We start from the raw sequence: 11,512 nt of genomic DNA, 5'->3' as shown, positions 1-11,512 counted from the left end.
AACACCTCAGCAACATAAGCACATGGTCACTACACCTTACAACATAAAAAGTCACGACTTGCAACAGGGGAGGGGAATGGGGAGGTGGAGGTAGTCCAGCATAGACAAACAGCCATCCGGTCCTGCAGCCAGAGGCGCTGGTCACAGACCCGCCTGTTCACGCTGGCGGCGTGGGGGCGGCGAAGGTGTGGGATGGGGGGAGAGTGTGGTGAGTGCATATCTGTACGTATGTATATGTGTATGTGTATCCAGGTGTCCTTGGGATTGGGGGAGAGGAATGCAAGAGAGTCTCACTGCCTTGTTCTTCTGGGGGAGTTGTTGAATTCAGCAGCGGCCTTAGCCAAGGCCAGTGCTGATTAGGGAGGAGCCAAAAGCAGATAGGATAGGGTTATTTGGGTTTTTGGGTGAGAAGCTGTAATTTCGCAGATCCTCTAATGTCCATGCTGGTCTCCGTCATCCAATCCTTTGCAGAGCCATGAGCTTCTCTGTGATGTTATCAAATCTGCAGTCAATAGTCACAGTGATGTATCCAATTTGCGATCTATAGTCACAGTCTGAGTGCCAACAGCTCTGCCATCCCGGCCAGCCTAGTGGGGCTTTGAGCGGCTGTCACCGTTTTCTTCAATCTTCGATAAACCAGGGCGATGCCTAATCCAATCAGCATCAGACCTGTAATCATGGTTCCGAATAGGTAGATATCTTCCATGTCCTCCACGGAAAGAGCTGCCAGACACAGGACCCTCCACTTCTCCCATCCGTCCATCGTGTAGCCAGCTGCGTACGTTCCTGCAGGACAGTCAGGTTCCCCCGAACCTGGGCTTCTCATCGAGAAGATGGTGTCAATTGTGTTGAGAGACCAGTTGATCAAATCCATAATTTCCTTAGTTTTGAAGAGCAGGGCTGAGAGAGTCTCTTAAAGTATAGACAGTAAGACAGCAGACTAGACGAGACGAGAGAAGCAAAGCAGGGAAGATAAGGGGAGGGAGAGAAGTGCGTCCGCCTCCGCTGCTGTTATAGTTGTTCACTCAACTTTCCAATGTTTAACAAGAATAAAAAATCTGAAGTTTATTAAATAAATTGAAAAGTGGTACAAACCTGAGGTGTGGAAACACTTTTGACTGGTAGTGTATTTAATTTCCAATATATTTGAATTACTTAATTGGGGCTGGGAGCCGATCCTTTATGGGATGCTGAGACTGGAGTAGAGAGAGGAAAGTAGTGGGAGAGAACATGACACCCCCCACACAGGGGGGGGGGGACAGGATTTAATCCCCACACACAGCAGAGGTGGGATTTAACCCACACACACAGTGGGGGTGGAGGGGGGATTTAACCCCCCACACACCAACGGGGACGGGATTTATCCCCAATACACAGTCAAATAACTTTCTCCCCACTGAGCTTATTTTTTCAGTGAGCTGTATTTCAGCTTGGTAACTTACACAAGATAAACTCTCCTTTCATCTGGGCTCAGAACACAGCTTGGCTTGGTGCAGATATGACTTTACAGCCCATGACTGTCCCATCGGCATGTGACACCTGCGCCACCTTGTGGCTCCTCCTTCTGCCTTACAGGTTACATCCGGGGCAGCTGAGTGTTGCCAGAGCCCTAAGTAGGACTCTGACGATGGAGTGACGGTGTTTGTTTAGGCTGAATATGAAATGTGACGCAGTTATGAATCCTCACAGTAGAGGGCGCTGTGGGCCAGTCAGAGGAGTGAAAGTCATGACTGTACGATTCTGTACGTGTATGTCTGCGAACAGACTGAGCGCAGCAGCTTTGCGAGACTCAAGACCACCTGAATGACTCTCTGCTTAAAAAGCTGCGGTTGCTGTCACCATTCAGAAAGGGAATAAATGGCCAAGATGATGATGGTTTAATAATTAGAACATTAAGAGCAGGATTTCCTTTAGAAGTTTATTTTAATGTGAATAGAAAGTAAGTCCCTTCAAGTCAAACACAGTCCATCCATCTATCCATCCACCGTCCGTCTCTCCATCCATCCCTCCGCAGACCTGTTCTCTGGGTGACGGTCTCGGCACTGAACCCGTTCACTGGTTCTGCTCGTGTCATGCGGGCGAGTGCGGGTTTCGGGATTAAGGAGCGTAATAAGCTGAGGCAGAGCGGGATCTCGTGGGTGTTTTGGGGGGGGTGGGGGGTGCTGTGCTGGGTAAGGTCTCTATTACAGCCACTTAGTAATGCATGGCACTAGGACACATTGTCAAACTGGGGGGGGGGGCAGAGATCGCCCCCACCCCAACTTTTGCCCTATTTGCTGCTCATTCAGAAGTCAGATGGTGTCACCCAGTGGGGTGACTGTAACACACGGTCAGAGGGTTTCACCCAGTGGGGTGTTCTGTAGCAGAGTGGGGTCCCCCGATCCCTCTGAAGGGACATTTTTTTTGTGATAATATGCTGACCCTGATCTGTGAAAGACCCTCAGCGGAATGATCTAGAGTCCGTATCTCCTGACACCTGGACGGCAGGTTACTCTCTCCTGCTGGGCCCAGTCACACCATGGAAGCACCAAGTGAATGACACACAACCCTCCCTGCTTCTCACCTTCCGGACCCGTCTTGTAATCTCTGTCTTGTAAAATTTCATATATATATAATTCAATAAACAAAGAACAGCAGAGCTGCTACAGATTACATTCCCTGTGGAAATGACTCCCTGCACAGAATCAGTCCTTTTCATTTCTCCTTTCAGATATTAATGTGGGACGGTAACATCTGGCAAGGCTTTCTGGTGCACAGTGAGCTCTCTGCAGGGGCCCCGTGATGCGTGTGGCTGTTTGTGAGGCTGTGGCTCCCTCTGCTGGAGGAAAGGGGACATAGTCCTTTGGGGTGGATCGCCGTAAGCTTCAACCACGCAAATATGCTCCTGCCAGGCTGATCTCCTAACCTGTGCTTGTAAACCTTAAAAACAAAGTGTCTGTCGTGCGAATGCAGGACACAAAGCGTCGTGTCAAGTGACATTTACGAGATACGCGAGCGTTTTGCTGGGAGCCGCGTTTACGCACCGAAGTTGCGAAGGGCTCCATTGTGAGGGAAATGTCAGGCCTCCTCCTTCAACAATGGGCCGCAGAGATGAGTCACTGCAGACAATAACGTCAAAATATCACAGTATCTGTTAGGACAGCGGATTATAAACAAATACACGACTTAACTCCCGGCTTGAGCGAAGTGCCCAGCCAGCATGGCGGCTTTTCATACTCCGGCTTTCGGTAACGGACTCGCCGAAACCCACACAGCCCTCATCTCGCTCTCTTGCTGTTATTCCCATTACTCTGCAGACCTGAGGGGGGGTCGCCGCTTTCCCCAGCTTCCCATTTCCAGTAGCATAGCAGGTAAGAGGCTGTTCCCAGCCAGGTGAGCCTCTGTCCAGCCTCGGCGAGGCCCTGGATTCCTGCATCCTCCAGCTAAATAACAGGTCAATGCAGGACTTTGGTCCCTGAAGACCAGAAACCAGCATCGTCACATACTGAGCACTTACTGCACCTTGGTGTGACTGAAGCGTATTATACAGCTGTACTGTAGGCGTGCAGAGCGCCGTGTTCCAAAGTGAACACAAAATCCATCACTGAGAAGGCATGTTTTCTGGGAGCCAGATTAAGACGAGAGCTTAGTTGAAGTTTTGTTCAGCCTTTCTGCTTCCAGAACAACCTTCCACAACTTGCTTTGACAACCCCCCCCCCGCCCCCTGATCCCAGGGAATGTCCCAGGGTTCTCTGAGGCTATTGCTCTCGCGATGTAAATACCATCGATCTGCCAGGCAGTCCGCTGCACACTCAGCCCATCTCAATGCCTCGACTGGTGTTAAGGTCCAATGAATCAAATTCAAGAATAATGAAGGGCAGGGACCTAATGCACAGGGGATGGACAGAGGATCGCAGGCAAGCCAGCGGGATCAGCCGGCTGCATCGATCCGTTAAAAAGCTAGATTAAAACCCACAGTGAAAACGCCCCGACGGGAACTTAGCTCAGCCTGCATTTTATCATCGAACTGCTGCAGCCAGCGACAATTCTATGGTTTTTAAGATGGGAGGCATAAGAGGCCATAATTCATACATAGGGGCCAAACTCATTATTAAACAGTGAGTGACAGGGGAGGGGCACTCCAAGGGCCAATCAGCTCTCAGCCATCACCAGTGCCATTATGGCCCCACCCCTGTATACAGTCCTGGGCTCTGATTGGTGGAATGGATGTGGGTGGCCAAGAAATTAAAAAAATATCATTAACTAATGATGAGGTCAGCCCCCAACCTTAAAAAGCTGCCCCTGGACTCAGACTCTGAACTTCATATCTGAGGGCACCATGCGTAGCCGCTGAGCTACAGATCCCGTGGGGAGGACCTGGACAGCAACAACACAGGGCCGTCACTGGCCTGGGGGACCGCCGGGCGCGGGGCCACGACCCGGGGCCGTCACTGGCCTGGGGGACCGCCGGGCCCGGGGCCACGACCCGGGGCCGTCACTGGCCTGGGGGGACAGTTTTATATGCAATCAGCTCCTGTTCTCACCAACCATCAGGCAGGTATGCCTAGTACAGACATGAACATTGAATTCAGGGTGTTTCGCTAATGGTCTGAAGCACCTGCTCGGGGTCTAGGGGGGTATATTTATATTGCATTATTGCTTGGCAAACAGCTTCAGATTCCATGCCAACCACTCATTCTCAGCGCCCAGCAACCAAAACGTCCAGGTGCTCATGGGTTCAGGGTGAGATTATCATAAGGTCAGGAATTCTGCTGCCACCATTGGATGATACCTCTGGGCTCCACCTCCTTCTCTCCATCACCACGGCAACTTCTGCTGCTGCTGTAAGACGACACCTCCGGGGTCCATCTCCTCGGTGACTTCTGATGCTGCATTTGGATTACCCCTCTGGCTCTGCCTCATTCTGCTGCTGCCATTGGATGATACCTTCGGGTGACGCCATTGGGCTCCACCTCCTGAGTCATGTGATGAGGCGAGTACACGCCCCATGGGCGTCAGCTGCACAGAAGGGCCCCCGTGCCATGGTGGGCTGCTGCTTGGGGGGCCCAAATGGCCAGCTAGCTGATACCCGGCCGGGCTCCAGGACCTGCTGACTGGCAGCTCAGCCGTGTCTCTGACCAGGTCCCATCGGGGTAGTGATGACCCCCCTCCCTGGCGTGCTCCTGGAACACACCTCCCTTGATCCTGATTGGCTCTCCCATCCCAACAGAAAGAGGGCCTGAAAAGTAAATTTACTGAATTTACACAGAAATTGGCTTTCTGTGTGTCTGTGTGGTCTTTGCTGGTCTCTGCTAGCAGTGCAACGTCATGCTGTTGACGCTAAGCAGAGAGGTCAGGGGTTCACTCACTGCTTGGGGCCCCTGCAAGGAATCAGCGGCAATGTCTCACTCTGACAGGGACCGGAGGGGAGGGGGAGGCGGCGAGCAAGGCGGGGGCAATCAGTCAGCAGGGAAAGAATGATTAACGAATGAAAAAATAAATGAGGGAAGGGAATGAGGGGAAGAGACAGAGGAAGCAAGTGGGGGAGATGAAATCAGAGATGATGCGGGAAGGAGAGACAGATGGAGGGGAGATATGCAGAGAAACCAGTATGGTACAGAGAGACAGACAGGGAGCAGGAGAGCGATGGAGGGCAGAGCCACAGACAGCAGAGGTCCCACAAAGCGGAGATGCCTCTGTCCCTCATCGCAAAGCCTGTAAGCGTGTCACCTCGCTCTCGCCACTTTGCCATGGCTGGTAAGCGGAGGTCAGAAAGTAGGGCCTCCCACACGCCTCCCCTCCCCAAGCAAGGTAGTGTGTGAGGTTGCGGGCATTCAGCCTACTGTGCCATTAAAAACAGCATCATGGCGGCTTCACAGTGCTCTATGGCGGCTTCACAGTGCTCTGTGTCCGCTCTCACAGTGCTCTATGGCGGCTTCACAGTGCTCTGTGTCTGCTCTCACAGTGCTGTATGGCGGCTTCACAGTGCTCTGTGTCCACTCTCACAGTGCTCTGTGTCTGCTCTCACAGTGCTGTATGGCGGCTTCACAGTGCTCTGTGTCTGCTCTCACTGTTAGCTGATGAACATGAGAACTTCAGCTTGCCCAGAAGCTGCCCAGAATTTTAAATAAAATTTTTATGAAGATAATAAAGAGGATTTGCAGGAAAGTATTAGTGACGGCAGTAATACCAGTTTATAGCTTTATATTCATGAAGAATCTGGAGGCTTTCATTTATATATGTAGAGTGAATACCAAGTTCAGCCCAGGCATCAGACAGCTCCGATGGACACAAACGCACCCCTGGGGAGCAGAGAGCGACTCCTCAGGCCGCTGTGTTACAGGCCTGTGCCTGACGCGGAAACAGCAGCCGGCGAATCACGCTGCAGGCGGCCCAGCGCCCAGCAGGGGCCGCTAGAGAGCCCACGCCAAGGCGACATCACTGCAGCAGATGGAGTCCGCGGAGGTGGAGTGTGTGATGGGAGAGGGACACTCCCCCCCAAACGGGAGGCCTGCTGGGACAGTGCTCTCTGCTAACAGGTAGCAACATGCTAGAAAAGACAGAGCAACGCTCAGGATAAAGGACTGGCACATGTAAACCCTCACAGAGCAGAGGAAACACAGGTCCGCCGAAGGCCTCTCATCATCGGCAAAGCTCAGCAAGCGAAGCAGCTGTGAGGGGCTCAGAGGAAACAAACAGAGAGAGAAGGGCGGCTGTCGGTGGGGCTTCTGAATAAGGGCCTTTCACACAACTCTGTGGCACTGTGCTCATGACGACAAATCAATACAGCAGCCGCTGCTGAGGCTGTACACTAACAGGCAGCTGCATGCTAACAGGTGGCTGAACGCTAAAGCACGGCCACACGCCAACACACGGCCTGCACACCAACACACGGCCTGCACACCAACACACATCTGCACAGTCACTCCACCAGCGTTGACATGGAGCCACGTGCTAATTTGATTGTCTGTAAAAGGTATTTCTGGCCCAAAAACAAACCCAAACATGGCCAGGACTTTATTAACACAGCTGCGGGAGATCCACGCCCCTTTGTGATGCTACCAACCTGCTCCCCGCCGAGCCCCCACCCCCCAGCCTGTTGCATGACATTCAGCACAATAGCACTGTTTACAGCGCTTTCCTCACCTTACGCTGATTTTCAGCTGTGAAAGACGAGCCGTGGAATGCAACTGGGTTCAGTCTCCTTCAGGTTCCGTGAGCTCGGGTTCTAAAGGCAGGGCGCTGCCACAGCTCCCCAAAACCAACACCTCAGATACATCAGGCAATGACCACACTGGGCTTTCTTTTCTGTTTGTCTTTATTTTCCCAATTAACTGAGAAGCTCGCATCAGATACAGTTTTTAGATGCAGTGAAAGCAAATCACAGAGGTGCGACAGAGCGAGCCACACATGCACAAGACGGTGGCTGCTGGCTGCTGTGCCCTGGGACAAGAACCACTAGTGGCTGCGCAGACACAAGAACCAAGCCTGCATTTTCACATTCACACACAATAACCAGCATGAGATCTGCTTACATGACAGAAGAGTGAAACAGACATTAGTGCACAATCACCATCCAATCAGCCTATTTCACACTCTATCAAAGGGGCAATCAGCCTATTTCACACTCTATCAAAGGGGCAATCAGCCTATTTCACACTCTATCAAAGGGGCAATCAGCCTATTTCACACTCTATCAAAGGGGCATTTTTTACATTTATCACACTCTCTTGCTGAAACTGGTGCCTGATCAGACACAGACAGACATTCTCCAGCAGCAACAATCAAATCCTTTACTGCCTTTTCATCTTCTAGAAACTTCCAAAGGCCTTTGGCAGAAGGAACGGCTAGTAACTGTTTTTCACAATGTTATCAAAGCCATCAGACAGGTGATCCGGAGCTATAGGGACACCCACGTGCATAAACACACACGCACACACGCACGCACACACACACAGTATGAGCTGGAGGAATGGTGAGGGTTTGGGTAGGAGACAGGTCAAGTCCTCGAGCCTCCACAGCGAGAGTTTGCTGGTAGATTATTTTGTACAGACGGGGAATGATAACTTCCTCTTTACAGAAGAGTAACACAGAGCTTTAACCCATGAGGGAACCGGTCAGGATGCAGGTCAGGGGGATGAGTCCGTTAGTCAGAGATCATGATCGTCAGCACTGCAGTCGTCGTGGTAACCAATCCTTCAGTTTTGATGCTGGCCTCACTTGCGGGGCTGAGTGGCAATGTAGAGCGCCATGAGGCAGTAGAGGGTGCCCCCTATGGTCAGGGCCATGGTGGTGCGGTACAGCAGTTTGTCTGGGACCCCCATCTTCAGGTGCACGGGCATTCCCTCCCCCTGGTCATGTGAGGGAGAAAGTTCCACAGCTCAGAGGCACTTCACACACAAACAGCACTGCATGTGACTAACAAGACCTAAGTGTAGCTCTACTCATAAGCAGAAACTAGCGCCCCCCTAGAGGCTGCTCAATGGCGCCGGTTACCGCTGCTCTCCTGTACCTGAAAGATCTTCTGCAGATCAGGCACTCTGTTCGCTCCCAGATACTCAGCACCTCGGCCAACTTCTGATGTCACCTTAGTGGGCGTGGCAAAGACCATGGTAGGTGATTGGCTGGGGACAGCCGGCCTGAAGCCCTGCAGTAGGATAACCGCACAAGTCAGTAAGGGACACACGTACAAATAACCATTTAACTTGGAATTCTAGGTCACACACACACTTCCATTATTCGTTTTTCACGAAATCCACGTGCGTTCTGGATTCTGTCCACAGCTGATACAGTACAGAAGACCTGGGCACTGTCACATTTCGTTTGTGGTTGCTAATCCCCCTTTACGAACATGTCATCCACAAATGAATTCGAATACTAATTTGGCCCAGTTTGTGCGATGATGCTGCACGTCCATAAACCTTGTCGAGTGACTCCAAACACACACACAGTTACACTTTCAGAAGCCAATCATGAGAAATGAAAAACAACGTTTTCGGTGCAAATGTGCCCACAGGCAATGTTGCTATATTTATGCATAACCAGACAATCCCCTCAACTGTTCTCATCTGTGGCAAATATTTATAATCTATTGACTTAAGACCTTCATATTTTTTTACATAGTGGTACATTCGGTGTATGAACGGTAACATAAATACCACGAAATATACGTAATGTAAAAATGTAAACGTCGGAAAGAATGTGACTGACTCCCGGCCCAAGGACAACTTACACCCCCGCCAGCCACCCTGAAATACTGACACGGACGAGGGGAAAGACTCGCATTATTCTACTAGTAGCACTTATACGAGAAAATAAAGAGGAGAAAAAACAAATATCAGTCTGCTTCCGGGTATCAACCAGTCAACCATAAGAATCAAATATTACTGTGATAACCCAGGTATGCGACACTCTCTCGTCACGTTATATGACAGTTAATATAAATCATCTGGACTATCGAAAAAGCAAAGACAAGATCAATATTGAGGTGTCGGACCAAACTTTTAAATAACTGCAAAAGTAAACCAACTGCAAAATAACTTCAATCAAAAAGTATGACTTTCACCTTATAGCCACAGAGACATAAACTTCATTATTTATATCTTACTAATAAATAACAATAGCAACAGCACAATAACACAAATAGTGAAATACCCAAAAAGAGGACATCCCGTAATCCGGATAGAAAGACAAGCAGGGTCGTTACAGAGTGGATACTGAAGGTCATCGCTATTTCAGATTGGCGCAAACAGGACACTTCCCTTCGACTCACCTGGGGAGCATATGCGACTAATGGTGCCGAACCGGTCAACTTCTGAGTAAAACCGCTGAATTTGTAATACATCTTCCGCAAAAGAGTTTGTATCCGAAGAATCACACGGCAGCACCGAACTGCTCGCCGGGCAGAAAGGGTCCTCACTGAGCATTCGCTACCAGACAATGACGTAAGGAGGTGGCCATGTCGCGCCTGCTCTAAATTCCAAAAAAGAGTGGCCGAATTCCTGGGTGTTTCATGTATGTGTAATGGTTATAAAACACAGTATCTCAAAACCATGTTGTCAAACCTATTACTTATTTGACCTTCAGCCGTTGAACGTTAAACATGAGCTAGAGATCCAAATCAAGGAAAGAAAAGACAGAAAGGGTCCAAAAGGAGTCTGCTGTCCTATTTAACAGTCCATCTGGTTTCCTCACTGATGAAAACAAGATGCAGAACATGTGAAGAAGACAAGAAATGAAGAACAGTTTGTTATCATGGTCAACCTGCTCGTATTTGCCCACGCTCCGTATTTGTTTCGCCTCACTGCATCAACTCACAAATTCTTGTGTTGATTGTTCTTCTTGTATCTGATATCTTGGCCCCTGGGAGGTGAGATGTACAGCAGCATCTGTAGAACAGAACAATAACAGATAATTAGACATTCACAAAAGACATCAGGAAATATAACAATATCCATAACATCTAAATTAGTTTATAAACACAGTTCAAGAACCAGATAATATCATATTAACACTGAAAAAATGATTTTTAAAGTCAGTCAGCCAGTTCTAAATCAGGGACAGTTTGGATTTTTTGAAGTGGGGTCGTTAGGGCTGGGCATATGGCAAAATGAAACATGAAAATAAACTTCATTTGTTGTAGGGCTTAATACTAGAAAACGCTTACAGTTTTTTCTCAAACTGCCTCATTGTTCCAGGGAAAGGATTTAACTAGGGCTGGGCGATATGCCCTAAATAGTATATCACAATATTTTCACAATATTGATATTTATCACATTATTCTAAAATTCATATGCAGAAAACAATAGTGTTTTTGAGTTTTTCTGATGATAATGATCAAACTGATTTACTAATATAGTAATATAGTATAAATATGATAAATGATGCCAACAACAGGTTCATATCTTGATCAAATTTGTTGTAAAAATACATTATAACAGTTAATTATGCAAGTAAACAAGTGTTTAGGCTATATCACGATAATTACTATATTCATATCGATAATGATATGGATGTTCATAATCACGATAAAACATTTTATTTTACCTTGCAGAACACGGGAGTTGTTGGTCTAAGTACCTCATACAACTCCACTTCAAAAAAAATCCAAACTACGCCTTCATTACCCCTGCCGATAAATCAACTGAATGAATCAAGCATCAGACAGTTAGCAGGAACACCTAAAACAGAGCCCAAGTTACCTGCTGTAACCTAAGGCTGGTACAGAATCACAGCTGTTTGTCAGCCTGCTTGGATGAAGCAAAACACTAACCTTTCATTCATCGTTTTGTTCTTGTTGGAATCTCTGTATTCTCAGAACCATGGAGAATATGTTTCCTTTTAAATCGTTCCAGTTTTCCCTATGACATATGCGCCTAGTTTGGTGCGCGACAACAGCTTCTTGCATGATTCTTTGCGTAACTCAAGTGGGCCGTGATTGGACCACAAAACCGAACAGCTTTGGATAAAAGGAGTACTAGCCAATCACAGCACAGTGCGGGCAAAAAAAGACCGTGAACATTGTAGACAGGCA

At 48.7% G+C, this 11,512-nt stretch overlaps 2 protein-coding genes across 9 annotated transcripts in view; both read right to left on the bottom strand.

Annotated features, from left to right (window-relative positions):
• Positions 1–11,512, bottom strand: part of LOC111848464 (E3 ubiquitin-protein ligase TRIM35-like) — a 172,592-nt gene that overhangs the window by 49,438 nt on the left and 111,642 nt on the right. The gene's annotated exons all lie outside the window — the stretch shown is intronic.
• On the bottom strand, positions 7,280–9,904 carry cox7a2l (cytochrome c oxidase subunit 7A2 like). Of its 4 annotated transcripts, none has more exons than XR_011984406.1 (4): positions 9,752–9,904; positions 8,492–8,626; positions 7,661–8,330; positions 7,280–7,628 (listed from the first exon to the last, which is right to left on the bottom strand). XR_011984406.1 is itself a non-coding variant. In XM_023820248.2 (3 exons), exons 1-3 carry the CDS (start codon positions 9,821–9,823, stop codon positions 8,196–8,198), a joined length of 342 nt encoding a protein of 113 aa, XP_023676016.1. In that variant the 5' UTR covers positions 9,824–9,904; the 3' UTR covers positions 7,280–8,195. The 4 variants fall into 4 exon arrangements, 1 of the variants encoding a protein (XP_023676016.1); XR_011984408.1 differs by having other exon boundaries at positions 7,280–7,596; XR_011984407.1 differs by having other exon boundaries at positions 7,280–7,564.

Source organism: Paramormyrops kingsleyae, chromosome 20 (assembly GCF_048594095.1).
Source record: "Paramormyrops kingsleyae isolate MSU_618 chromosome 20, PKINGS_0.4, whole genome shotgun sequence".
Classification (NCBI taxonomy): domain Eukaryota; kingdom Metazoa; phylum Chordata; class Actinopteri; order Osteoglossiformes; family Mormyridae; genus Paramormyrops; species Paramormyrops kingsleyae.
Note: the sequence above shows the minus strand (reverse complement) of the source record. Positions and strands in the feature narration are given on the sequence as shown.

Excerpts from the sequence above, each read along its gene's own strand:
- cox7a2l (XM_023820248.2), bottom strand. The coding sequence starts at position 9,823 with ATGTATTACAAATTCAGCGGTTTTACTCAGAAGTTGACCGGTTCGGCA. Across the intron at positions 8,627-9,751 it reads TAGTCGCATATGCTCCCCAG|GGCTTCAGGCCGGCTGTCCC; the intron begins GTGAGTCGAAGG and ends ATCCTACTGCAG. Across the intron at positions 8,331-8,491 it reads ATCTGCAGAAGATCTTTCAG|GGGGAGGGAATGCCCGTGCA; the intron begins GTACAGGAGAGC and ends TCACATGACCAG.